We start from the raw sequence: 26,394 nt of genomic DNA on the forward strand, positions 1-26,394 counted from the left end.
TATTCTACTAAATACATTTTGAATTATTACCTTGGATAGAGCCCACTTAAGATCTTCCTCATCTTTTATAGTAGTCCTGGTTACAATCACATTGCTGGCATTTTCTAGAACTTTAGATACAGCTGACTTCAGGTTCTGATATTCTCTCATTAAGTCAATAAGCCCACAGCATTGGCCCTGGCTGTAAAGATCAAAGGAAAGATATCATCTCTTGTCATGTATCAGGTAAGGGAAGAGTTCTCTACGAATGTACCTGATGTGTACACACATATTAATAGATGGATACTAGAATCAAGAGAAAACCATGTTTATACCTACTGAGGTTAAAAGAGTACTGGTCAATCTTACTTAAATCTAATGTCCAAAATATTCTCATGAATGAAAAATGCACACAAACATAAAAAATAAAATCTGTGACCTCAATGACAAGATACAACATATGTTCTGAATATCTCAAGCTTATGGAGAGATCATCAAAATTTTGTTTTTGAATTTTTGCATGAATTAATTATTCATAATGATGTGTGCTGAAGGGAAACAAAACAAAATGCATACAAGAACACTGCTCAATAATTAAAATACATATGAGGTTTCCTTTTCCATTTCAATGACTCCAATTTTCATTGAATATGAATCCCCTGAAAATTCTCAAAGTAAGAAGATAGATTTGTTTACCGGAGTCAAATGTCTTTGAACAGGCAATTCTACTTCTAGGAATTTTTCCAAAGAAAGAGATGTACCATAAGATTTAGGTAAAATGATATTCTTCACACCATTATGTATAATAGGAGAAAAATAGAAATAACTGAAATTTTTATAAGGTGAGTAATTAAATAAATGCTGATACATTCTTATAATAAAATACTCTGCAACCTCTAATAAAGCACAATTTAAGAGAATGTTTAATAACATGGAATAAAGTTTGTACAAGGTGGGTTCATGAACAAAAGCCTGCAGTATTGTCTACAGTATATAAGATGCTCTCAAATTTTGTTTAAAAGACCTTTTCATGACACGCAAGGTATTATTTTTTAATGGATATAGATATCTAAATTTTTCAGGACTATTTATTGAAAAACCTTTCTCCATCAAATTGCTTTTGTTAAAAATCAACTGAGCATGTCTGTGTGAATCTATTTCACTCTACTCATTTCATTGATCTTTATGTTTACCTTTTAGCCAATATCACACTAAAAGCAAGTAGTGTGAATTTTCTAATTTTTTCAAAATTGTATAGTTCTAGGTCCTTTGCTTTACATACAAATTTTGGAATTAGTTTGTCAATTTCTACAAAAAATTATTCTGGGATTTTGATTGGGATGCTACTGATATAAAAATGATTTCAATAAAAAAAATCAATAAATCAACAAACAACAATTGCTGGCAAGGACGTAGAGAAAGAGGAACCCTTTTGCACTGTTGGTGGGAATGCAGACCAGGGTAGCCACTGTGGAAAACAGCATGAAGTTTCCTCAAAAAGTTAAAAATGGAACTCCCTTTTGATACAGTAATTCCACTTCTGGGAATTTATCTGAAAAAACCCGAAACACTAAAATGAAAGAATATGTGCATCCCTATGTTCCTTGCAGCATTATCTACCATAACCAAGATTTGGAAGCAGCCCAAGTGTCCATGAGTAGATGAGTGGATAAAGCAATTATGGGACATTTACATAATGGAATACTACTCAGCCGTAAACAAGAAGAAAATTGTGCCCTTTGGGACAGCATGGATGGACCTGGAGAACATTATACTAAATGAAATGAACCAGTGAAAGAAAGAGAAATACCATGACTCCGCTCATATGTGGAAGCTAGTGAGCAAACTGAACTAACAAGGAAAATAGAGACAGACTCATAGATAGAGAGCAGGCAGATAGCTTTAGGGGGTGGCAGGACAGAGCAGAAAAGAAAGAGAACTCATGGACGTGCACAACAGTGTGATGATTGCCGGAGGGGAAGGGAGTGGGCAGAGGTAGAAAAGGGTATAAGGGGGATAAATGGTAATGAAAAAAATACAATTAAATTATTGAAAGAGAAAACAATCCAAAACAATGGCACGTGTGAACAAGATATATAGAGGGCAAATAACATATGAAAATATGCTCAATATCATTAGTTATCAGGAAAATAAAATTAAAATCACAATGAGATATCTCTCTACATCTATTATAATGTCAAACTGGCAAACAACTAAAAACTGGATAACATTAAGTGCTGAAAATGATATGGAACAACTGGGACTCCCAAACATGGTGAGTATGAATGCAAAACGGTACAACTACTTGGCATTTTCTAACCACATTAAACACACAACTTATCATAAGACACAAAATTTCACTTCTAAGTATTTACTTAAGTGAAATAAAAACTTATATGCACACACAAAATTGAACATGAATGTTTACAGATGCATTATTTGTAATCATTCAGAATGTAAAGAATTCACTCACATGAAATTTTCAAAAACAAAATACTGTGGAGACAGAAAACTGACCAATGGCTGCCAGAAACTGGGAATGAGGGGAGGGCTTGACTCCAATGAGCTGAGACATTTTTTCAGGTGGTGGTGGTAGTAATATGAAATTTGATAGTTATGATAGTTACACAACTATATGAGTTTGTCATACAGGTTAAGGGTGTACATTTACAAGAGTGAGTTTTACCTGATGTCAATCATACCTTGTTATAAACAAGTACAACAAAATAAACAAAAGAAACCAGAGGTTAAGATTCTCAAGGTAGCGTTCAGTAACTTGACAATTCCTGCTTTTAAGCATTGAATTCCACATGCAATTGTAATCTCAAAGAACTTCTCCGATAATGTTCTGTAGGACTAAATTTTTATTGTTACTTAAGAGACACAGAATAGTACAGATGGCAAAAGATATTCAATTCTTGATCACACCCATGCAAGTCAACAGGCAATGGCCCAATGTCACAAAAATACATAGAAATTAAAAACAAAAACTGAGAAGTTTCTGACTTACTTTTCATGAATTAGCTTTTTGGTATCCTCCCAGGTGACTTCTAAGCGATTTATCTCCCTCTCGACTTCTGGTGCAAAGGCTACATCTTTCTGAGTAATTTGTTTAGCTTTTTCTTTTAACCAGCATAGTTCATGCTCATGAGAATTCAGTTCATCCTCTAACTGATTAAAGACTCTCAACCTGTGAGTTAAAATGTTATTTTACTAATAGCAATGAACCAACATTTTCCCTCCACAAAGTGCACATACAGTAGAGCTAGAACAACTTTTAACAGTTAAATTAATATATGTCAACAGATAAAGATGCTTTCAAAATTAACTTTGCATACTTCAGAGTACACCTCAGGAAATATTTAAAGTCAATCTCACTGTGCACCTTCAACCTTCTGTTAAGTTTGTATCCTTAGATGGTATAAGACTCTTAAAACAAGGGCTGATCTTGTAAGAAAAGTAGGTGAGTACTTACTGCAAGGTATTGGTATGAAATTATTTTGTGCTGTGAGATCTAATTCTTGTAAAATAATATTTAAGGATCATACGTGTTTTATAAAATAGAGTCTTACCAAGCTGAATAATAACTAGATATCTTAAAAATTTAAATTACATGCTTTATTGAAGATTATCATGAGAAAATGTTCATTTTTTTCTTTAACGTATGAATATTTGAGAATTTGTGACAAGTATCCATCCAGAGGCAGCCGTTGACTCTTCATTCTTGCCTTTTAGTTTAGGGTTGTAGAGTTTATAAAATGAGTATATAGTCATTATCCCATTTAATTCCCAAAACAAAGTGGCTACGTGCATACATTGCCATTAACTCTACTTTACAATAAGACAGGTGATTAGCCCAGTGAAGCCTAAGTAGGGCTGAACTTTGATAAGTCGATCAATTCATTGCAACATTTTCAGTAGCCTCTGTGTGACTTTGGTGGGTTCAGTGATGTGGGTATTAATATGGTTCTTGAACTTAACCCTGGGCTTCTTCTCCAGCAGTTTAGGACTTCTGTCCGCTGCCCCGAGCAGGCCCAAGAGGCCAGGCCACCTGGTGGCACCAATCCTACCACCATTTTCTGGGTGAGTCGTTTTCTCTTTGCCTTGGCTCCTCATTTTGTCTTTATTCTGGAGGCTATTTTTTCCTTCCCAAATCTTATTCCTTTTTGTAAGTTTACTGTTAAACTGGTCAGATAGTTTATGACCTACAAGAAATGTAACTTCAGGGGCCATTAATCAATTAATTGATTGTTAACCAATGTTTGAGTCTGACTGAAAGAAAGCAAACTGTCAGGGTCAACGTAATTCTTATCAGTTAAGGAAGCCTTGGTATGAATGGCTTTCAACTGCTTGTTTGCTCCCTGAAGAAATGGAAGAGAAAGTGACCCTGAGAACATAAGCAGGGAGAAAGTTCTATCAAGAAGGATAAATAAGACTGAAGCCCTGGCTGGTGTGGCTCAGTGGACTGAGTGCCAGCCTCCAGACCAAAAGGTTGCTGGTTCGATTCCCAATCAGGGCACGTGCCTGGGTTGTGGGCCAGGTCCACAGTTGGGGGTGTCAGAGAGGCAGCCGATCACTGTTTCTCTTGCACATTATACTCCTTTCCCTCTCTTTCTCTTTCCTTTCCCCTCTCTCTAAAAATAAATTTTAAAAAAATTGTTTAAAAGATTGAATAGAAGGCTACAGTATTAGGGGAAAAATTACTTTTGAAATTTATTGCAGGAAAATACCCTTGACCCCTTAGCTTCTCTATTAAATGCACTTTGCAAACCCCCATCTTTGCTTAAACCCACCTCTCTGCCTTCTCCACCTTCTCCACACCTCTAAGAAAACAGTTGAGCGTAGCTAGGGAGAACCACGCTGCCACGCTGACTGGCTTCACTTTGTGTGACTACAAATCTCAAACGGCAGCTTATCCCTTACCAAGTTCCAGATATCATTTCTATATCCTCTCCACAGGAGAAGTCTTTCACACCATTTTCTGTTCATATCCTGCATCACTCAATCTCAACTAACCAGTTTGCTCCAGTCTTTTCTGAGGACTAGCAGTCTCTAGGCAGGAATCCCTTCAGGTTTACCAACAGAACTACAAGTCTACATGACCCAATCCCCTCCTTCTCTGCCTTCATTTTTATCTTTTTTTTTTTTAAGATTTTATTTATTTATTTGTAGAGAAAGGAGACGTGCAGGAGGAGAAGGAGAAAAACACAGATGTGTGAGAGCAGCATCAATCGGTTGCCTCCTGTAAGCACCACAACCAGGACTGAACCCACAACCCAGGCATTGTGCCCTGACCAGGAATTGAACTGGCAACCTTTCTCTTTGAGGGATGATACCCAACCAACTAAGCCACGCCAGTCAGGGCTCTGCCTTCATTCTTGTCACAGAATGTGAGTTCCTTCTCCTGTGAGATAGAAATTGCTTAAAAATAGATAGTATGGTCTATATACTCTGTTGTAAATAAGATCTCAGAGTGGCTTATATGCAGCCCTTTAAGGAACCGAGATAAATGTTAGGACTTCTTAAGTGTCACATTAGTCATTAATTTTATCCAAAAAAATGTTAAAAAAGAGAAGTTACTAAATATGGCACTACCAAGGTTTTTCCCAAGAGTTAATTCCAGAACAAATAAAAAAAATCAATGCGACTATTATCTTTGAAAGTTTCTTTTACCTCTGCTGAAGCGCTTGGCGGGTAGGTTCTTTCAAACGCTCTTTGTCTGTCCTGTCTTCGATGTCCTCAATGCATTTCAGTAACTCCTCTTTCTGGTCTTGGAATGTTTTTTTCAGTGCTGCCAGGGCATCTGCCTCACTCTGCTTGGTTCCCAGAAGGTTCTGGATCCTCTCTAATTCAAAACAGAGGTGATCAGCTGTAGTTCTGCAGGAAGTCCTTTGCTCAGAACCTACACATTTAAGATGGTATTGGGCTTTGGTAAGAATGCTGTCAAGATTGATGGCAGTGGATTCCAATGATTTCAGATCTTGAATAGCAGCATGTAGGTCCTTTTCTAATGCAGCAGTCTGTTTCTTATTCACACTGTTGGTTGCTTCCACCCTTTGCCTCAGCCGGTGGAGAGCCTCTGACAGACAGGTGTGGCTCTGCAGGAATTCGGCCAGCTGGGACAGGGCCAGCTGCCGCCTCTCCACCACCTGCCGGGCCTCCTCAAACAGCCTCACACAGTCCTCTGCTTTGCCTTCCAGGAGGTGAAGGTCCTCGGCTCGACCCAGAGCACCCAGCTTTGCAAGGTGCTCCTGCAGACTTTGCAATTCCCCCCTTTTGCTTTCTACTTCTGCTGTGTGGTCCTGGAAGGGAAGGGAGAAAGAGAGTTACTGGCTCCCCAGATACACTGTTGTTTATGACATAGATGTATTGCAGAATTGGTGATGTCTAGATATATTTTAAATACACTGCATGGTATGGTATTAAAGGTCATCCACATGAATCTTTTAGAAATGTTCTTAAAATCTCTCCTGTTCTGCTCATCTATATATTTCATATAGAACACAACTCTGATTTGGAACTAATTTATTTCATGGAAAATAATTCCTTCATGGATAGCAATAGTTAAAAGTATACATACATACATACATACAGACATATATAATTTGAAAGATTTTAAAAGATACATATTAAATATACATATATTATATACATATATACATATACACACAAACACGTATACCACAATAAAGCTATTTCTAACATAGCGAAGGAGTGTGAGGATAGATGGAGACGATCCTCTCTTCAGAGGTGGTGAATAGGGCAGATAAAACCGTGCACAAGTTTTAGCTTGCTTCTCTTTAAAGAAACGTAGATTTACTGGGTAAGACTTGTATGAGAAATTTGACTAGCTCACAATAAATCATGTTTAAAACCGACCAGAGAATTGCTAACAATCTCAGCATGATTCCCATTAAAGAGAAATAATCACCTGTCTTAATCTTGACCACTAAATTCCTCTTGAATTACTAAATTCCAGAAGGCTCCTTTGAGCATTTATTTTAGAAAACTTACAAATTCATGCTGCATCCCTTGGACATATAAATCTTTTTAAAAAAGCTTCTGGGCAGTTTTTCAACCAAAGAATATCTTTCTCAAAAACCTGGGAGTCTTCACTGTGAAACGTGCTCATCGAGGAAGATGGCGCCCTGTCTCCTCCCTTTAGAGGGAGGGAGCCTACCTTAAACGGGACCTCGCTCCAAACTGTAAAACCACCTGCAGTCAGGAACGTATGAGAAAGGACTTTTCCTTTGGGTCAAGGCAATTAGCAAGCCCAGCATTGAGTGAACACTTAATAAATATTAAACATTTTATCATTAAATATTGTTATAAGCTTACTATGTAGCTTATCTCCAACTAGTCCAATACACAATGATTCATATCTGATTTTTTAAAGTTGTTTTGATGCCAGGACACATATTATGCATAATTTATAAATAAGAAAAATAAATAATAAATTTTAAATGATTTTCCAGCTAAATAGCAACTCAGAAAAACTGTATTGCTAAAGTCTTGGGATTCAGAATTAGTTTTTAGCATTGGAACAAAGCCAACTGGGAAGCTTAAAAGTGAACATTCTCATCACTTCACCCTAGAAATCATTCACTCCATTTGGAAGAAATGGTATCTTACGGTGGTCTCCTATTTTATTTGAAGTGGTTTTACCCGCTTAACCAGCTGCATAACAGATTGCCTGGACCCGCACACTCAATTATGAAAAAATTTCCGTAGCAATATAATGTTAAATTGCTGGCGCGTTTTTTTTCAATGTTGCTTCCCTTTATAGTTCAAGAGCTCTCTTTTATGAATAAATTTTTCTTACGTCATAAAAGGATGCCCTTTACCTTGTGCCGGGTGAGAGCTGCTTGATGGTCCATTATGCTTATCTCAGAAGTGGTCTGCAATTCACTGAGAAACAGCTTAATCCAGACAGAAAAGGAAAGCAGCAATTCATCAAATTGCTGGTGTTCAGCAACCACAGACTGAAGAAAATTAATCCTAGGCAGAGAAAGGTGTCAATGTTAAAATATCCCACAGCTGAACAGAAGAGTTGGCATGTTTTTACAACCGAGGGCCAAGGTGATAGGGTCAAACAGGGACAAACCAGAACTCTTGAGGTTTTCTCTTTCTCAAACCCTGTCTCTCTCCGAATTTGCCACGTCTCAGTTAACGCCAGTGCCATCCCCAGAGACGGTCCTCCATTTATCACCACATCGGATCTGTGTATATCTGGCCAGCACCCCAGCATAGTATTCTGTGCTCTTCCCTCCACTTCCACTTCTTGATCTAAATCTCCTCATCTCTTGCCTGGTCTCCAGCAGCCGCCTAAACTGGCCTCATCCCTGCCACCACCATCGCCTCCCTATAATCCGCTTTCTAGGGAGCAGCCAGAAAGGATTTTAATGTCATCAGAACATCCTCGGCCATGTTTAAACATGGGGGCAATTTCCCATTGTACTGGGTTGGCCCAAAAGTTTGTTTGCTTGTTTGTTTGTTTGTTTTTTCCGTAAGATGGCTCTAGTAGCACTTAGTTGTCTTTAACTTCATTAGAAACCATATATATATATATATATATATATATATATATATATATATAGCCTCTTTATACATATCACAGGAAATAAAATTTTAATTACCATTTTTTTACTGTACACAAAGAACTTAAGCAATGAATAATACAAACATAAGCAAACTAAAATTTTAAATTAAGATTCATCAGAAATGCTATTATTTGAGCACTTTGACTTTTAAAATAGCATTTAAAGTAGTTTTCTTCCCTTCTATAATTATCCTGTGACTAGTTGGGTTAAATAAAAGTAAACAAAAGTATGCTTTCTTAATTTCATATGCTCACCATTTTAAAAAATGGACAATATTAGAATGTTTTATAAAACCCCAACCTTTTGCTAATTATCTGTGGCAAAACTCTCCATCTCTCATCCAGCTGTTCCAGATGCAGTTTCATCATTTTCACGTCCTCTTTGGGGGCCACTGAGAACAGTGATTCCTTCAGCTGCATGAGGCTGCTGTAGGTGGTGGCCTGAGATACAACCTCACGTTGCAGTGCCTGAGAAAAACAAGATATTATGGATCTTACCCTGTTGCGATTGGCAAGAAAGGACCACGTGACACAGGAACACAGGAAGTTCTTGTCCAGAGGCTCTGCATTTGCAAAATGGAGGTCACTGGTGCTAAATGTAGAAAGTCTTTTTTTCCTTTCTCAGTCTCTAAAGCAATATTTAAAAGGCTACTGAAACCTGAAATCATTTTTCAAGGTCTGAGTTATATTCTTAGGCAAATTTAGATGCTGTAGAATTTCTTTCAGAATAAAGAAGCTGAGTAGGCTGAGAGAATCAAAGGAGAACTATTGCTAAAGAGAAAATGCATGCCTAACAATAACAGCAATGCAATTCTAGGTAACGAGGACAGGTCTCCGTCTCTGTTTAGAAACGATATAGGGCCAAATCAGGGAAATTAAGGGCTCTTCATTTTACTTCCAAGCAATAGAAGCACTTACTTTTTACATTTAACCAGACAACGAATCTCTTAGGTGCTGTGAGGGGTGCATGAAAATCATGGTTTCTATCTAACAAGAGATAAACACTCAAACAGATAGCTAAGAGGTAACATGGCATTGGCCGGGATGGTCGGTGCAGCATGGCGCGGAGCAGGTGCTTGTCAAAACGATTTTCTCCCTTCTCTAGTGAGACCACATGTGTGATACAAGCAAATTGGCTGAAGGTGTCAGAGGAAGGAGAACACAGCCTGTGGATGAGAGCAGAGACCACAAAGCAGAATTGGGACTTGGGCTGAATAGGAGAAAGGACACAAGGCCAGGAGGCGCGCATGTACAAGGACTGTTTGCACTGCAGCAGCGCAGCAGCTCGGCTGATTCGGTGCCTGGATGTGAGGGTAACAGAGGCCTGCAGCCCCCTCGCTCCCCTAACACACACAGGACTTGTTTCCTGTATAGAAAACACGAGGAAGACAGTTTGATGTCGCCAGAGAGCTTTGTGTCATTTTTCAGAAAAGAAGCCGTGACTTCCTCTCTTAAAACACCTCACACTGCGTTTGTAAGAAGACACCACCAGACTGTGGACTCAGGACTACCCTTTCTCCTCAGGACAGGCCAGTCCCAGGAGGTTTCTGAGCAGGGAACTTTTGGGAGATTAATGTAGAACATCGGTGTTTAATAAATCAGAAAACAGGAGAAGCAGGACTGTGAGGAACCTTCAAAATCAAGGAACACGAGGTAATAGGTTCAGGTGCTAGAGACCCTCTCTGATGGAGTTTTTACAGAAGGAATTATTCGAAGTTAAAGAGCTATGCTTCTGCTTAAACTTTTTCTAAAAGGTGATGGGAAAAAGTTAGGATGTCAATCTGTCATACAGTAAGTCTCACATGAGCACAAGTTTTGCCTGTTGAATTATCTGGCATGGACATCATCACTTAAAGCAAGTTATTCATCTATAGAAATTAGAAACATAATTAACTTAAAGATTTTTTTAACTTTAAAAAGTTGGCTTCTTGCCCTGGCTGGTGTGGCTCAGTGGACTGAGTGCTAGCCTGCGAACCAAAGGGTCGCTGGTTGAACTCCCAGACAGGGCACATGCTTGGGTTGCGGGCAAGGTCCCCAGCAGGGGGCGTGTGAGAAGCAACCACACATTGATGTTTCTCTTCCTCTCCCCTTCTCCTCTAAGAGTAAATAAAATGAAATACTAAAAAGTTGGCTTTTTCAAGGATGTAATCAACTCATATTCTTTGTCATTCTATCATCTGCATATGTGCTCATTCATTTTTTTCTGTATTGCTTAAAAATAATCATTACCATGACGTCGTTCTACATTGTATTCCTTCTCTTCCTAACAAAAAACCCTTCTTATTACCAAAAATTCATATAAATACAAAAGCTTCAAAAATTATTTACTGATTGTCAGCATTGTTTCATATATACTTCCACTCATTCCTCCCTCTGCTCATCTGCCAGGTAATTTGTATTCAAATGCCAGATGTTATATTATAGGATTTTCTAATGCAACAGAGATATTGATCATCACAAATGCCACCATGATTTTGTCTTTCAGGTCTGGGTTGTTCTTTTTGGGATCACAGAACCAAAGCAAGAAGGGCAGCTGGATAGAGGCTTTGTTTCTGCTTTGGTTTTATGATGCAACCGTAACAGAGCGCACTCCGCCCTCACACTTCCTTGAGCTTGCCTGTGTTAATTGAAGTTCACTCTCCACTTTGACTCTGTCGGCAGAAATGTCCGCTTCTGGGGAACTGGCTATCGCTTCGCACCGCTCTAACCAGGTCAAAAAGGTCGACAGTTCTTTCTCTAGCCTAAAGAAAGTAGAAATACAAAACAAATTCATCCATAAATATCATATTAGAAAACGAGGCCTTTCTGAAGTTGGAGGGTCCAATACTAACTGTTAGAACAAATACAACGTTGGTTTTCTTATTCTTAGAAGTGAAGGTAAAATGCCACTCCTCTCATGTTCATATATGAACCACACACATCTATATCTGTGTAATATGGAAAGATGTGCATATATCCTTCCCACTCTTTAGAAACATGACGTGTTTTACATCTGGGATGATTACCGCTCATCACTTAGAGCACAGCTGGCCAGGATTTCCTCTCTGAGAGAGGCTGCCCACGCTCAGGCGGCCGGCTCGGGAAGGCGGGCAGCTCACCTCTGCCAGTGGGCCAGCAGGTTCTCCAGCACTGTCTGTCTCTCCTTAGCCCGGCTCAGCAGCCCTTCGTATCTCTGCTGCAGGGTCGCGGCCTCCTGACCCAGGGAGCCTCTGCTGGCGACCTTCTGGGCACTGGCCGAGAAGGCGGCCATCGTGCTGGCCAGGGATTCCAGGGCCTGACAGAGATCCTGGTAAAGGACAGAGAAGTGCCATGAAAGCAGGGCATCCGGAAACGAGGCCCACATCGGCCTTCGAGACCCATTTTCACCAAAATTTTCCACTCAGTCATAATGAACAATGATGGTACTAAAAATTGTCTGACTGCAATTTCTAGTAACATGTAGTGAAAATGAGGAGAATGTTACTTCATAAATGCAGGGATCCAAGGGAAAATGGAGGGACTATTGCCTATGTAGTACTGTGTTGCTGTATATGAGGATAATATCTACTTTTTCTTAGCGAGTCAGGTAATTTGTGAAAATTATTATTCATTTTATGCTAAATATTTTTAAGAAAGCTCTATTCCTACTTTACAAGAACTGTAAGCAAAACGCAATCATCTCTATAAAAAATATATGGGATCTCAGGACTCAATGATAATAATGACAATAAGGTGCCTCAGAATGCGGTGAGCGCTGTGCTGTGTCCATTCCGTATATCAACTCATTTAACCTCCACAAGACCCTGAAGACTTATGCCCTTTCATCAACCCCATTTTACAGATCAGGAAATCAGGGCAGGGGAAAACAACTTGCTTTAGAAATATAAATATTAGAAAAAAATAGAATATTATCCTCTTTGGTACTCAGTTATCAACTCAGCTGCCTATTAAAATAATCCTATGCAATCTCATTTTCCTACTTTTCTTCATTTTAGGGGTATTTTTAAAAATTACATAAGTAACACAAAAAAGCATTCTCATTGTAAGTATCCAATGATGTGAGGTCCACTCCCCTTTGCAGGTGTGCCTCTGTCAATGGTTGGCTCTCTGCCCCTGCAGCCCCTTTCTCTGCATGTATGTCTATATGTATACACAAACATGTGTAATAGGGATAACGTATTTTTTGTTTATTAATTATCATATGTTTCTTTTTTACTATTTGTTTATGCCTGATTCTCCTCCTTTGCTCCTTCCCTAAATCCTGTCAGAGAATCTGTTTGTTCCTTTGTAAAACATCTCTCAGTGGTCACCGGTTCAGGGACCAGACCAAGAAAGCTCATCATTGGGAAAAGGTTAGGTAGGACGTATTCTTTGCACATCTGAGTGTAGTGGACTTAAGATCTGAAACTGCTGTGTACACATATTTTTTGTATATTTAATTTTTATAATGCTGGTAAGAGGTAATAGGATTTATTAAAGCTATAATATGAAAAAGTTGCATGTTCTAATTAAGGGAGAGAAATATATTTTAAATGAATACTTCTTTAACATACATTTTTAATGAAAACTTATTTGCATGCTTATATTTCTTGTGTTAAATGAAGTAAATATGCTTCATCTACCTCATTCTACATATAACACAAAAATTTCTTTAACTTTCACTCTTATAAAAATATTTACTATGTTTCCTTTTCAAGCAGAAATTTTCAAATTTCTGAGTTGATAAATAAGCAGCAATGTTGAAGCATACTCTTACCAAATGTTCTTGGAGCGCTTTGTACGTTTCTGTAGCTGAAGAACATATTTTAGTTGGATCAGCAAGTTTATCTTCAAATTCAGACACAGACCGCTGGATCTAAAATATTGGTAAAACATAAAAACAATGGTGGGAAAAATATACATCAAGGCAGAAAAGGTTATTGAAGGAGCAGCATGCCTATGATTCTTGGATAACTTTCAATGTGTTGATAAAATATATTTTTTTAAAAAATCGAAAATGAACGTGTCCCATTATTTTAAAGAAATATAAATATCTTAATGCCTATCTGAACACAAAGACATTTTTATATTCCCTCCATATATGTACTATATAAATAGTTCTAAACTTAAGCATCTTTGACAACTTAGTTAATGACTGACAAATTGTGTTGTTTCCTTATTCCATTATGTCTAGGCTATTTGTTGCATTTCACTATAAGTGCAACGTAAATAGGTAATGCTGGCATTCAGGGACCAATTCTTACCTTTCTAAGATTCTCTTCAAACTTTTGCTGCTGAGATAAATGTCCCAGGATAATTCCTTCCAGACACTGTGCATGCTCTCGAAGTTCTTCCCAGTATCTTCTTATCTGTGTCAACTTGGCTTTGATTCGAGCAGATTCTCCAGCGGTAGTAAATTGAGCAAAAGACTGGGCTGCTTCTTCTAGTTCTGTGATGCTGCTGATCTTACTTTCTATTTCCTGAACTGTGACCTGGTATTTAAAACAAGAAATAGGACAATGTAGGCTGAGCAAGCTTGCCTTCCTGAAATGATACAGACATTGCAGAGAGAGAAAGCTGACATTTCAATGTATTGGGATTGTAGAGAACAGCTATGAACAGCACCATGTGTTTCCTGACCTCATTTTTGGATGATAGATATGCAGTGTCTAAAACAGGCATTGATGGTTGTGCCTGCTGGATAGAGAATACAGAGAAATAGCTACTGCTGCTTGCAGTGATGTAAGCAGGGAGATATCCATGGAATTCTTACAGTATCTCCAAAGGTACCTAGACTTTTCTGCTTATCCTATGAGTCAAGCATTTTAACCAACTGATCTGGGGAACAGTGTTCCAGTAACTCACAGGAATGCTCTCACATTGACATTTAAATTTTCTAAAATGTAGTCGAGTATTTAATATTTTACCAAATGACATGCTTCTGATTCCACTCCTACCTAAGCCCAGTCTTTTCACATTTATCACCTATTCTTTATGCCAGTGTATTCCGAATTTGGAAGACATTAAGATCACCTGGTCCCCATCCTCAGTGACTCAGACTCAGTAGGTCTACTGTGGAGCCTAGTCTGCAATTCTAACAACTTCTCGGGAGATGCTTCTGCTGCTGGTGCTTGGCCCCACTCTGTGACCACCGCTTTATTCATTAGCCGTGGACTCTACAGTAAAGAGGTTACTTGCTATAGTTTCCATGGGGGGCACTTAATATATTAGCCAACACATGAAAAGCGTTGGAAGCCACTAAGGATGTGTGTACATATATGAGTGGGAGTGTGTACCTGTCTCTCCTAACCATACAGGCTTATTTATGTATAAGAAAATGAAAATTATTTTTCTGATTAAAAAAAGCCCAATTTTCCTATCAAAATAAAGGCAAAAATTCAGACAAATCTCGTTCAAATAATTTCAACAGGAAAATACTATGACCCTACAGAAACATAAATGTGACTTCTCCCTAGACAAGGCAATCAGAAACAACCCACATCAGGTTAGTGTCAGCATCCCTTATTTTTCATATGCATGAAAATTGGGGCCTATTTGATAGATATTTGTTGCATGACCATTAATACAATCTTCCTTTGTTTTGCTGGTTTTTTAAATAATATTTTTAATAAAAATTACTCATAAATTTAAAAAAATATATTTTCTCTTTTGGGCCAATAGTTGTTGTAGGTGCTTGTAATGCCTCAGAGGGACAATTTTAGTTGACATCACTCTTGCTGGCTCTTAGTGTGTAATACATGCCATCAACAAATTCATAAGTGCAAAATACATAATCATGTTGTTGGACTGTGGCAACAGTTTTTCTAATTCAAGATGAGACAGTGGAAGATGATCCCAGTACATATTCTCATCACTTGTTAATTATCAACTAGGAATAAGAAATCAGTCGATTTAGAATAGCATGTAATAAAGAACAAAAAATGGGTTTATAGATAAATAACTTCACAACAATGCCAATGTTAAGAATTAGTTTTACCCTAAGGTTGTTTTAAATTGAAAACATTTTTACAAGTACCACCATATTTTTTAAATTTGTTATAATTTAATTCTATATGAAAATAGAACATAAAACCTATTAGCCCAGATTCCACAATAAAGTGTATTCCACTCTATCTTTGCTTATTTCTAGCAGATATTTTTCTTGCTCTTCATAGTCATTGAACACATTTTGAGGCAGTTTTCAAAATGCCATATTGAAATATTAAAATATATTTCTAGTCTGATGGCATAAAAATCCACAATTGAACATTTATATATTTAAAAAGAAAGTACGTTATTGCTTGGTTTCCTGAAGAGTAGCAGTGCAATGAGATTTGATAACTGATATATTTCAGAAGTCCTGGAGTTAAGGTTAAACAATAGTGAAACAAATTAATAGAAAGCATAAGCAAATGAAAAAGCGTATGTTAAAATTTTTGAAAGGAAAATTTTGAAACTAAGTGTGCTATTTGTTATTTTCTTGGAACTTAGTAAAAATGATTAAATGACAACTTTTCAAAATGATTTAAAAAGTTAAACATATTTCATGAACATTCTTGATGGCTTGACCTTTTTTTTTTTTGCTAGTGCACTACACAACGTGAGCAGACTGTGCATACCAGACTCCATGCAGCCTTGGTTGCGAAAGATGTGTGAGAAACCAGGATAATCTGCACAGCATGTGATCCAAACTAAGCCAGATTGTACACTCCCACCGTGCACATGCTAATGGCTTGTTTTGAGTCATAATGTGAAATGTTCCTTCACCTTGGTATTTATTTTACTATATTTAATGGAATGAAAAAGCAGAGGGTTTTCCCATGCCAATACAACGAGCTGAGATAGAAAAAAAGTAGCTGAATTTTAAAAATGTGTTGTGTAAAAACTGTATATAAAAAGAAAGAGAGGTGAACACAGAATTCATTTCTTTCAGCCTATTTTTTCCCTTCAACAGTTTGAATGAAGTGAACAATGGTGGTTCATGCATATGGTTATTTTGGAGCTGGGGAGCTCGGATACCTCAGCATCTTAGTCTGTGGTCTGAAGATCATCATAAATAAAAGAACAGGAGCAATGGCATTTAACTGCTTCATCTAAAGAATTTATTTCTCCTCCTTATGGTTTGTGAAGGTAAATATCACTAATACTTGAACTAGACATTTGGGATAACTCTGTGTAGTTGTAGATGATGAATACAGTTCATGTTGTATAAATGAATCAACAGAGAACTCCAATGGGGTTAATTCAAAATCAAGAAAAAGGATAATGTAACCATAAAAGCATTTTAATAATATTGCACACAATATTGACTTTGAATGCTTAAGTCAGACAATATTAATACATCATTCCATCTATAAACAGTTGCCCAGTATTAATCAAGACCTCTTAGCTCAGGAATTTGTGTGAATTTAATTTGAATGGAGTCACATAGCAATGAAAGATTTGTCCTGGGGCCAAATAGCATTTGATGAAATGTAAGGAAGGAGGTTTTTTTTAAAGCATTTTCTTTTACTTATTGATTTTTTTTATTGATTTGAAAGAGAGAGAAAGAGAGAGAGAGAGAGAAACATCAATTTGTTGTTCTACTTATTTATGCATTCATTGGTTGATTCTCGCGTGTGAATTGAAATGCAATCTTGGTGTATTGGGACAGTGCTCTAACCAACTGGGCTACCTGGCCAGAGCAGAAAGCGGCTTGGAAAAACTAGGCATGGATTACAAGTACAACGAATGCGTGAGCAGGTCACCTTAATTTGGTTGATTTGCATGTCCATGGCAGATGACGAAGTTTCCAAGGCATTGAGTTCTTTTTCTTTCTCAGTTATCCAGATGGACAGGGTCTCAAAATTACTGCCAAAATGATCCCACTTGTTTTTCACCATTTCCATGGTTTTAATACTAAAATTAACCAAGTTAAGTAAATAAAATGCAGTATTTTAATAAAGAACAACAATACATTTTCCTTTAAATCACCAGGTAAAAAGATAGCTAAGACATTTGTAACCATGTCGCAGTTTAAACTATTAGAACAGGGAAAAAACTACACCTTTGAGCAGGTGAGTTTGTCAGTTCTCGCCTATCTCCTCTGAGAATGAGCACTTAACAAGATAGCATTATATCGTGTTATGAATGGAACGGTGCTTTGAACAAAATATTGCTGGGTCCGAAGGGATTGGAATCCAGGTATAACCTAGCTCAGCTCTACGTGACGAGCAGGCGCCAGGACTCCTTTAAGTGAACTGCCCACATCCGCTCAAGCGCACACCGGTTTCTAGCAGCCCTGCTTTTGCGGACGCGGTCCTCTTGCTCTTGGAAGAGAAACACTACAGGGATGATTTATGCGCTGAGATCTTTATAAAATGCATCTTTGTGAATTAAGATAGAGCTTGTAACTTGAATTCCATGCTAACAGGCAGGGAACGTTCTATCATTAGAGCTAAGCCTGTCACTTATAATCTATAATCTATAGTTTCAGCTATTCTTACATATCTCTCAGGTCTTGATTCCAAAATACTTTTATAAATCCCTGAACATGAGCACCCCAACTGCTTTTAGAGAATTTGGGCTTTATTTGTAAGAAATCTAGTGAACAAAACTTTAACTATAGATTTCCAGTTTGTAATAGCTCTGCATATATAACCATGTGATTATGGCTTTCAGTTTAGAAAAAGAGTAAGAAACTTATAGTATATCATTGCACTAAGTCTTTTGCTTAAAAAAAAAAAAAAGTGAATTTTCTTGTTTACCAAAAGGCACTTGAAGACATCAAGAAAAATACAATGGCATCATTGATTGTCAAATTCAATAATATTGCAGTCTCAAATGTATACCCTGGATGTACCTAATGCTCTCATCAGTACAGGTAATGCAAACTATGTTATATTGCAAGTTTCTAAATAAAATAAAGATGCAAATGAACATTATTCATAAAAGTAGCTTCCTTTCTAATAAATTCTAAGTTTTACTATTTCCATACTTTGATGAATAATACTTAATATTTAAAGTTCTCAAAGTTTAGAGTCATAATTTCCTTTAAATAAATTATTGAACAGACTTTAAAGTTTAGACAATGTACAATCTTAATTTCAAGGTGTTAAAGAGTATTAAAAACAAATTTTGTATTTCAAAATCCATCTTAAAAATTATGTCTATACCTTAAGAATGTATCAATGATTTGCCACTAAACAACTTTTAAAATAGAAATGTTCAGTCATATTATTTTGAGGAACCTTGGCCATGGCCATATTCTCATATGTTTATTCCCTTTAAATTTTTTGTATGTATTTTGTACATAACAGGAAACTATAAGCCAGCAATTTTCAACCAGTTTGCTGCAAGAACTTTTAAAACATGCAGTACCTATTTTTTCCCCTAGATTGTCAAGTTAAAAAATGACAATAGCCAACACAACAATAGCCATCTGGTCTGAATGAATAAAAATTATACCTATTTTTGGTCAGATCAGCAAAAAATATATATTTTTGGTGTGCTGCAGAATTTTAGTAACTAGTAATGTGTGCCATGAGATGAAAAGGTTGAAAATTGCTGCCATAGGCCCAACTATTCTTGCTTTCCTTTTTAGGCAAACATATATCAAATATTTCTAAATAAAATAGATTTTTGAGGTTAATTTTTGGAAACAGAATCTCTCTCCGTGGAATTTGAGCACTGAGGCACTGTTAACAAGCTTTGTGACCTTGGAGATGAAGACATTTGGACTACATTGTATGTATCTAGGTTCAGAATCTATACAACCAAAATATCTTGTCTTCCTTCTAACTGGCGACAACAGCAAAATATAGTAAAAAAAGTTATTTTCATTATTGGTTCTTTTTTGAGATTCCCTCTCCAATGTATGAAGGCCACAAAATTTAATAGATATGGCTTTTTCACCAACAGAATCAGTTTACGATGCAAAAACCACATCCCTTATGTTTTTCTGCTTTGTTATGTTATAGATGTTGGGTTCTGTGTTGGTGGAATTTATCTTTGAATTCTGAGTTATTTCCTCAAAACATGCTGAACTACACAGACACGTTGAGATTTTAAAATAATATTTTGAATACAATATACAGGAAAAACTGTACGAAATTTTATCTCAGAGAAGAAAGGTTAGGACTTGTCAAGCACATACTCTTCTTCAAGTGTGTCTTCTAATTTTTTGACTTGCTCTTTAATTGACTTGGCCTGCTGTTGAAGCAGCTGCTTATTCTTGGGCCCAAGTGGTATCTCTGAAGCTTCCTTCACAAGATTCTCAGCCTGAACTGCAATACCTTCTGTTCGTTTAGAAAACTCCTAGAAAAATAGATTATAATTGTTAGGAAGACATTTTCTATTAAACTCTGCCCTCAGATGAACTGCACATATGTACTACAGAGTCTCCCACAGATTAGATGGATGGATAGATTCATACATGTATGAACATTAGCATATAATGTATTGAGCAATAAGACCAATGTGTTTTCATCATAGACAGAATAGACTTTGCTACATTATTTTTATTTTATATACACAAGCAGATCTAGGCCTGCACAGTTATCCAACAGTTCTCACAAAAATATTTTTTCACTGTTTCCTGGTTTGAGTTTATTGTTTATAATTTTGAGCTTCACTATAATAATTAACTTATTCACAAATATGTTCGTTTATTACAGGCCAGTTCAGGTGGTGATCAATAGAGGCTGATTTCTTCAATCATAAAGGTAATAAATGTCTAGGGCAATACATATAAATATTTGTTTATGCAATTGAAGAATATCTGGGTCAGTTCAGAGTATCACTGTTATTTACTCTAAAGGAATATTTTGTTAACTACTTTGCTTAAAAGAGATATAATCTGATCTTAATGCTGTTAAACTTATTTTCTATATGGCCACAGTCTACATGATGGAAAGAAGATAATTTTTTGCACCAGTCAAACCTGGACTAGAATCTTGGATTTGTGAATTACTAGTTTCTGATTTTGGTGAATTAGTTTTCAGGTTTTGGCTCTTCCATATATAACACAGTGACGCTTTTCTTGTAAGGTCAGTGTCAGCATTAAATTAGCCACTTCATTTTTAAGTGCCTGGCACTCTGGCAAGTGCCTATCATAATTTTTTATGTCCCTCATGTAAAACTGAGGACTGACTCATTCATCAAGTTCACACAGTGATTTTCAGCAATAGTGACCTACCTTAACTGGAAATGAATATATTTGAGGCACTGGTAAATTTTAGCTATTACTTGAATATTGCCAGGTAAATATATTCAATGCCGAATTAAAAAATGTAAATCAAGAGATAATCTTCAGTGAAAAAGATTAATTAGGGTCTCATTTCTTCTCATGCAAGAAAATCTCACAGGAGGTTTAAATTTTGATCACAAACAACCCTCTAATAAGTAGGTAATGTAGAAATCCAATGTAAATAATTTTTTAAAGTCAATTTCTAATAGCCATCTCTTTCCATAGAGCATCTCCCAGAATTGTTACCTAATGCCATATAAGATTGAGTTACTAAATAATCCCTATTATAACTTCATGTTTGAAAAACTCAATGTCCTCATTGAAATATCAACACTATTTTAGAGAATACCCTGTAATTTAAGAGAATAAAAATGGATAAGTACAGCTTCCTTATAGTAGAGGGATTTACAATATCCTAAAATATGGTAATGGTATTCGCTAAGGTCACAACTTTAAATTCTGAGCTTATGAGCACCCACTATTGCTAAATGTGAGCTTACAGTCACCATAGATTCAATAATGAAGACCAAATTCACAGCATAATCTTTCAGAATCCCACGAATGGAATCAGAAGTATAAAATAGTATTTTTTTTTCCCTTAGTGTTTTTCAGAACCAAGGAAAAACCATGGAGAAAGTGGAGCTATGTTTGAAATTTTTCATATACATTCATCTAAGAGCCCTGTGCAAGCTCTGAATGGGGCAAGGACAACACAAGGGAATCCAAAGAACAGAATGGTGTTGATAAAGACCAAATTTAAATGAAAGCAGAGTGACATTGTGAGGCTTTATATCTACATCCTAAGAAGGCGATGTGAGTGGTGGCAGCATGCAGCAGGAAACGTTGGACTCTAGCATCAGATAGGCCTGGAGCTGAGACCAGGCTCTGGCCTTGGCTAGCTACGGGACCTTAAGACACATAACTCTCCGAATGTTCCTTAAGTCATCAGCAAAGCCTTGTTGTGAAAATTAAACATGATGTTGCCATGAACACCCGCCCACATTCTGGCAGGCAGAAAGCAAAGCTTCTCAGCACAACCACTCCAGGGCTACAACTGGAATAAAGGCTGTATTAACAACGACAAGTGAGCAAAGAAATAGACAACAATTCTTCTACCTTACAAGTGCTTGTGCAGCAGCACCTGTTTATAACGAAGGTAGAATGTAGTAGCTAAGGGTCTGGGCTTTGGACTCAGGCCTCTTAGGTTTGAATCCCAAACTCACCAGTGAGTAATCCTAAAATCTTAGATAAATTCATTAACAACTGTGTGTCTTATATGTCCTTCTTTATACAATGGGATTAATAATAGTACCTATTCTTTACAATGATTTGGGTGAAATTAAAGAAGATGATAAACATCAAGTGATTAGACCAGCATATAATATATATTCAATTACTGTTAGTTGATATTATTAAATCAATCCCATATGCAGGATCATGGGCTAAGTTTTAATGGTAAGAGTAAAAGGTTACATTTGCTGCATTTGTCACTGATAAACTGATTCAAAGGAACTAGAGCCATAGGGTGTACCCCGCATGGAACCCCCATGTGATAATTGACCCAATAACTATAGTTGTGTTTATTTTTAAAAAGCCTGATATACTTCAATATATAAAATAATTAAAATTAAAAATGTTCTACTTAAATGTTTGATAAAAATCATACAGAGTTGAAAAATTATGTAGCCTTGTAAAACTTCAAATTCCCCAGGGAGTTAATAATAAGAGAAACAATAAAAAAATTAGCAGTATGAAATGCAGAAAAGCCTTTCACTGGTAAGAAAACAGAAGCACAAGGGTGTACGTCCTAAAGGTTGTAAAAGGCTAAGAGTCTTCTTTCTTATACGGTGGCTGACACATTTTAATGCTAATTCAGCCTTTCTATAAACCCAAAACACAAAAGCAGGAACCAAAACAACCTGTGCAAGTCCCTAAATGCTTTGTACAAATCTGTTGTCTGCTCTGAGAGTCGGTGGCCTTTAGCCTACAGGCTGGAGTTCACGGTGGACTCAACAACACACTCTCTAGGATCCTCCCCAGGAGCCTCAAACACATTATGTTGAAAACAGAGTTGGTCATCTTTCCCCACGATGGCTACTCCCTCAAGTTCCCGTCGCACTCCCATTGCCTCTGTAGACTCGGAACCCTGGGCATCGTCTTCTTTGCCTTCACTCTCTGTCTGTTGCATCTGCCCCCACTGCCCATCCCCTCTACCCTCACTCAGGTCCGTATCAATGCCCACATGCAACAGCTTTCTAACTGGATTCCATGACTCCAGTCTTCACCCTTTCAGTTTTCTACTCCTGCTTGAAAACTCATCTCCCTACAGTACAGCTCTGATCACATGACTCTCTTTCTTAAAATCCTTTAAGTGCTCCAGGTTACCTGGAGAGTCTTTGCTTTACAACTGTATTCCATCTTTCCTGCTTTACGCATAGAATCCCATATCTAACACTTTTATACTTTAGGTCATTTCTCATTCCAGGAAATGGTCATTATCTGCCCCAAATTCTGTTTTTCTATGTCTTCATCTGCCCTTCAAGATTCAGGTAAAAACATCACTGTCTTCAGGAGAAAAATTTGTAATGCATCCATCTGCTAGGGAACCATTTCCCATTTTAATGAAAACTTTCTCTCAGTTCTTGCTGTTTAAATCTTATTTATGTTTTCATTTCCCAGAGAAACTTGACCAGTGTATTCACGAGTGGATGATCAATAAACAGTAACTGTTTGTTGATTAAATGCATAATTATAATAATTAATAGTAATAGGGAGTGGAAACACAGTGTTTCTTCTGAATGAGTACCGAGGGACTCTATGTCTTCCTGATGATATACCTTTGTCTGTTCCAGTTCTGACGATAAACTTTCCAAGCTGCTGAAACTCAGGAAGCGCTCATGGTTGGACCCTGTTTGAAAAAGGTATCTGACCACTGTCTCTTTGTTGGTTTCAAATCGCTCCCATTTTCTTAATGTGACCTAAATTTGAAAAACATAAACAGTATATAATGTTATGCATTATCAAAATATGTCACAAAATAGTGTTCATATTTCCATTCTTTGTTAGGCTGTCAACTTCTAGTGACGTCTGTTCAACGTTTACTCTGAACAAGGACGATCCTAATGGCTTCTACAAGAATATCCCTTTTGAGTCTCAGTTCATCTACAAAAAGAGTATATGTGGACTAGAGCTCTAAGTTTTCTACCAGCTATAACGTCCTATGAATCTAAGGGTAGTACTTAAAATGTAGATAAGGGACAAAGGAAAAGAAAGCCTCCCATACTGTGTCAAAAAGGAAGAAAGGAAACAAGCAAGCAAGTAAAGCAGGGAGGAAGGAAAAAAAGGAGAAATAAAAGGAAAGGAGAAGAGGGGAGGGGAGGGGAAGAAAGGGGAGGGGAGGCGAGGAGAGGGGAGGGGAGGGGAGGGGAGGAAAAAAGGAGACAAAAGAAGAGGAAGAAAGAGAAGTGGGCTGCAAAGCAGGTGGCAAAATTCAAAAGCTTTTTTCAGGTACTGTGTCAAGATCACAGTAAAGTCTAGCAGCATGGCTGCTGGACTGGGAAACATGAAATAATTCATTGTCAATGTCTGGATTCAGACTACTGTGAATTAAAATCCTGGCTTTATAACTGATCACTGATATGTGACTTGGAGTCATGTCCTCAAACTCTTATGGAAGCATCCACACTTGCAAAGTTTGCTAATTATAATACCCATCTCATAAGGCTGATGTGCTGCTTAAATGGAGCATCATCGGTGGAAACAAACGTTTTCTCCTACGAGCAGGAGAGGAAACCCGTGCCCGGAAGTTACTGCAGCCCTGGATTTCCGGTCTCCCACCTGGATGCGGCGTTCCTGCTTCTCCCTGCTGCGCTCCAGGCCGTCCAGGGTGCTCTCCAGCTTCCGCAGCTCCTCCTGGACCTGGCCGGGCAGCCCGCCTTCTCCCTGCTGAGCCTGCGACATCTGCTGCTGCACGTCCCTCTTCTTTGCAGAGATCTTCTTTGTCTTTTGCTGGAAACATTTGTTCAACAGGTGGACCTAAGTGTTACTCTCTGAGCAGGGCCACAGACGCCCAGGCATTAGGAGAGGTGCAAAATGCCCAACCTCATGCAGCGTGGGCCCCAGCTGTTTTAAAGCCTCATGACCAGTTAAAACTGGCAATGAAGATGGTGCATTAGTCAAAGATGGACATTATTTATACATAGTTTTATGTTGTAAATGGTAAACAATGTAATTAATTTGGTCTTGGTGTTTTAACGGTGTGCAAATGCAGGCACTTTGTGCAAAACTCCAGAAGGAATTTGGCAGAACTATTCATTTGACACTCTTCTCCGAAAATGATGATTTTCTGCTTAAACACACAAAGCCCTAACTTCATTTTTAAAATTATTTATGCTCTAAAAAGTGCTAATATTAAGAAGTTGCATTCCTGGGCACATGCAGAATGATTAATGTGCTGGGCTGTCTGGGGAAAGTTATGTTTTAAAATAAATTTTTATCGAATTATAATGTGCAAACAGAATGGTATGCAAATCTCAAGTGTACAGCTCATGAATTTTCACAAATAAACACACACATAACCAAACAGTTGATCTAAGAAATGTGAAGTCATAAAATATAAGTATCTACAATCTCATATTTCTCTGACTTAAACTGAAACCCAAACACAACTTTTAAAATAATTGAGAACAATGTAATATCAAGCATTAAGTTTTTTTGTACTCACAGCCTTTTTACAGTTATTAATTATCTAGATATCTAGAAAGCCCAGAAGCTGCCATTTTATGTACACTTTTAAAATAACTCCCATTTTTATATATAATTATATTTATAATTAGCTAGCATTTGTTATATATTAAGTTAGCTAGAATTTTGCCATTAAAATATTTTATTTGAATTTTACTTCCACTTATATTGAGTTTGACAAGTGAAGATGATTCCAATTGCTTATTATCAATGTACATACCAGAATTTCTTCACTTCCAGTTCTAACCCTATATAAGCCAACTCCCTGAATAGGCTGGCACTTCATGTAAGCTGCAGCTTCCCAAACTAAGATGTATTCAAAATTGTGAATTGAAAAGTGAGACTTTAATATAACGACAGAAGAATATTGATCTCAAATACGAAACAATTACCTCTATGCTTCCTTCATAAAACTGGCAAATGAAAAGGACAATTTGTCAGTTTTATGAAGGTTTCCATAGCTAAATCAACTCTCCCTTCATGGTATTTCTTGGCCTTTTTGGTACCAGGAAATCACTCGGGCTAAGCATTTATCTTGCAGGATCTTTGAAATATTCAGTATTTAACCATTCAGCAGGGCTCCTTCCAGCGCACCCGCCCCCTTGCCCTTGCCCTCACCCTCACCCGGTTGCTACCCTGAGGCTCCCTCAGGTTCTGTCAGTCACCAACGATCCACCGATCCACCGGGGAAGGAGGCATTCTACCTGGTGATGAAGGAGCAACTGCTGTGCTTCGAACAGGTTTTCCGTGTCCAAGATCCTCTCGGCTTCTTCCTGGGCTTCTTTAGGTCCAGCAAGCAACTCTTCAAGGGAACTCTGGACTGTTTCTTTGTACTGGACACAGTCCCCAAAACTGCTTAACATCTTTTCAACCTAGGTTTTCATGAAAA

General features: G+C 37.4%; 1 protein-coding gene across 5 annotated transcripts in view; it reads right to left on the minus strand.

Moving 5' to 3' along the window:
- The window catches only part of SYNE1 (spectrin repeat containing nuclear envelope protein 1), a 414,665-nt gene that overhangs the window by 240,027 nt on the left and 148,244 nt on the right, over positions 1-26,394 (minus strand). For all 5 annotated transcript variants that reach the window (XM_054570132.1, XM_054570129.1, XM_054570128.1 and 2 more), the window contains 14 exons: positions 26,210-26,377; positions 24,600-24,770; positions 23,600-23,740; positions 19,671-19,831; positions 17,284-17,434; positions 13,801-14,028; positions 13,314-13,412; positions 11,677-11,864; positions 11,196-11,319; positions 8,880-9,046; positions 7,824-7,977; positions 5,653-6,281; positions 2,990-3,169; positions 31-181 (listed from right to left, as the gene is read on the minus strand). In XM_054570132.1, the coding sequence (XP_054426107.1) occupies positions 31-181; positions 2,990-3,169; positions 5,653-6,281; positions 7,824-7,977; positions 8,880-9,046; positions 11,196-11,319; positions 11,677-11,864; positions 13,314-13,412; positions 13,801-14,028; positions 17,284-17,434; positions 19,671-19,831; positions 23,600-23,740; positions 24,600-24,770; positions 26,210-26,377 (2,712 nt within the window). The remainder of the gene's footprint in view (positions 1-30; positions 182-2,989; positions 3,170-5,652; positions 6,282-7,823; positions 7,978-8,879; positions 9,047-11,195; positions 11,320-11,676; positions 11,865-13,313; positions 13,413-13,800; positions 14,029-17,283; positions 17,435-19,670; positions 19,832-23,599; positions 23,741-24,599; positions 24,771-26,209; positions 26,378-26,394) is intronic.

Source organism: Pteronotus mesoamericanus, unplaced genomic scaffold, assembly GCF_021234165.1.
Source record: "Pteronotus mesoamericanus isolate MK-2021 breed Mesoamerican mustached bat unplaced genomic scaffold, CSHL_Meso_final contig_20, whole genome shotgun sequence".
Classification (NCBI taxonomy): domain Eukaryota; kingdom Metazoa; phylum Chordata; class Mammalia; order Chiroptera; family Mormoopidae; genus Pteronotus; species Pteronotus mesoamericanus.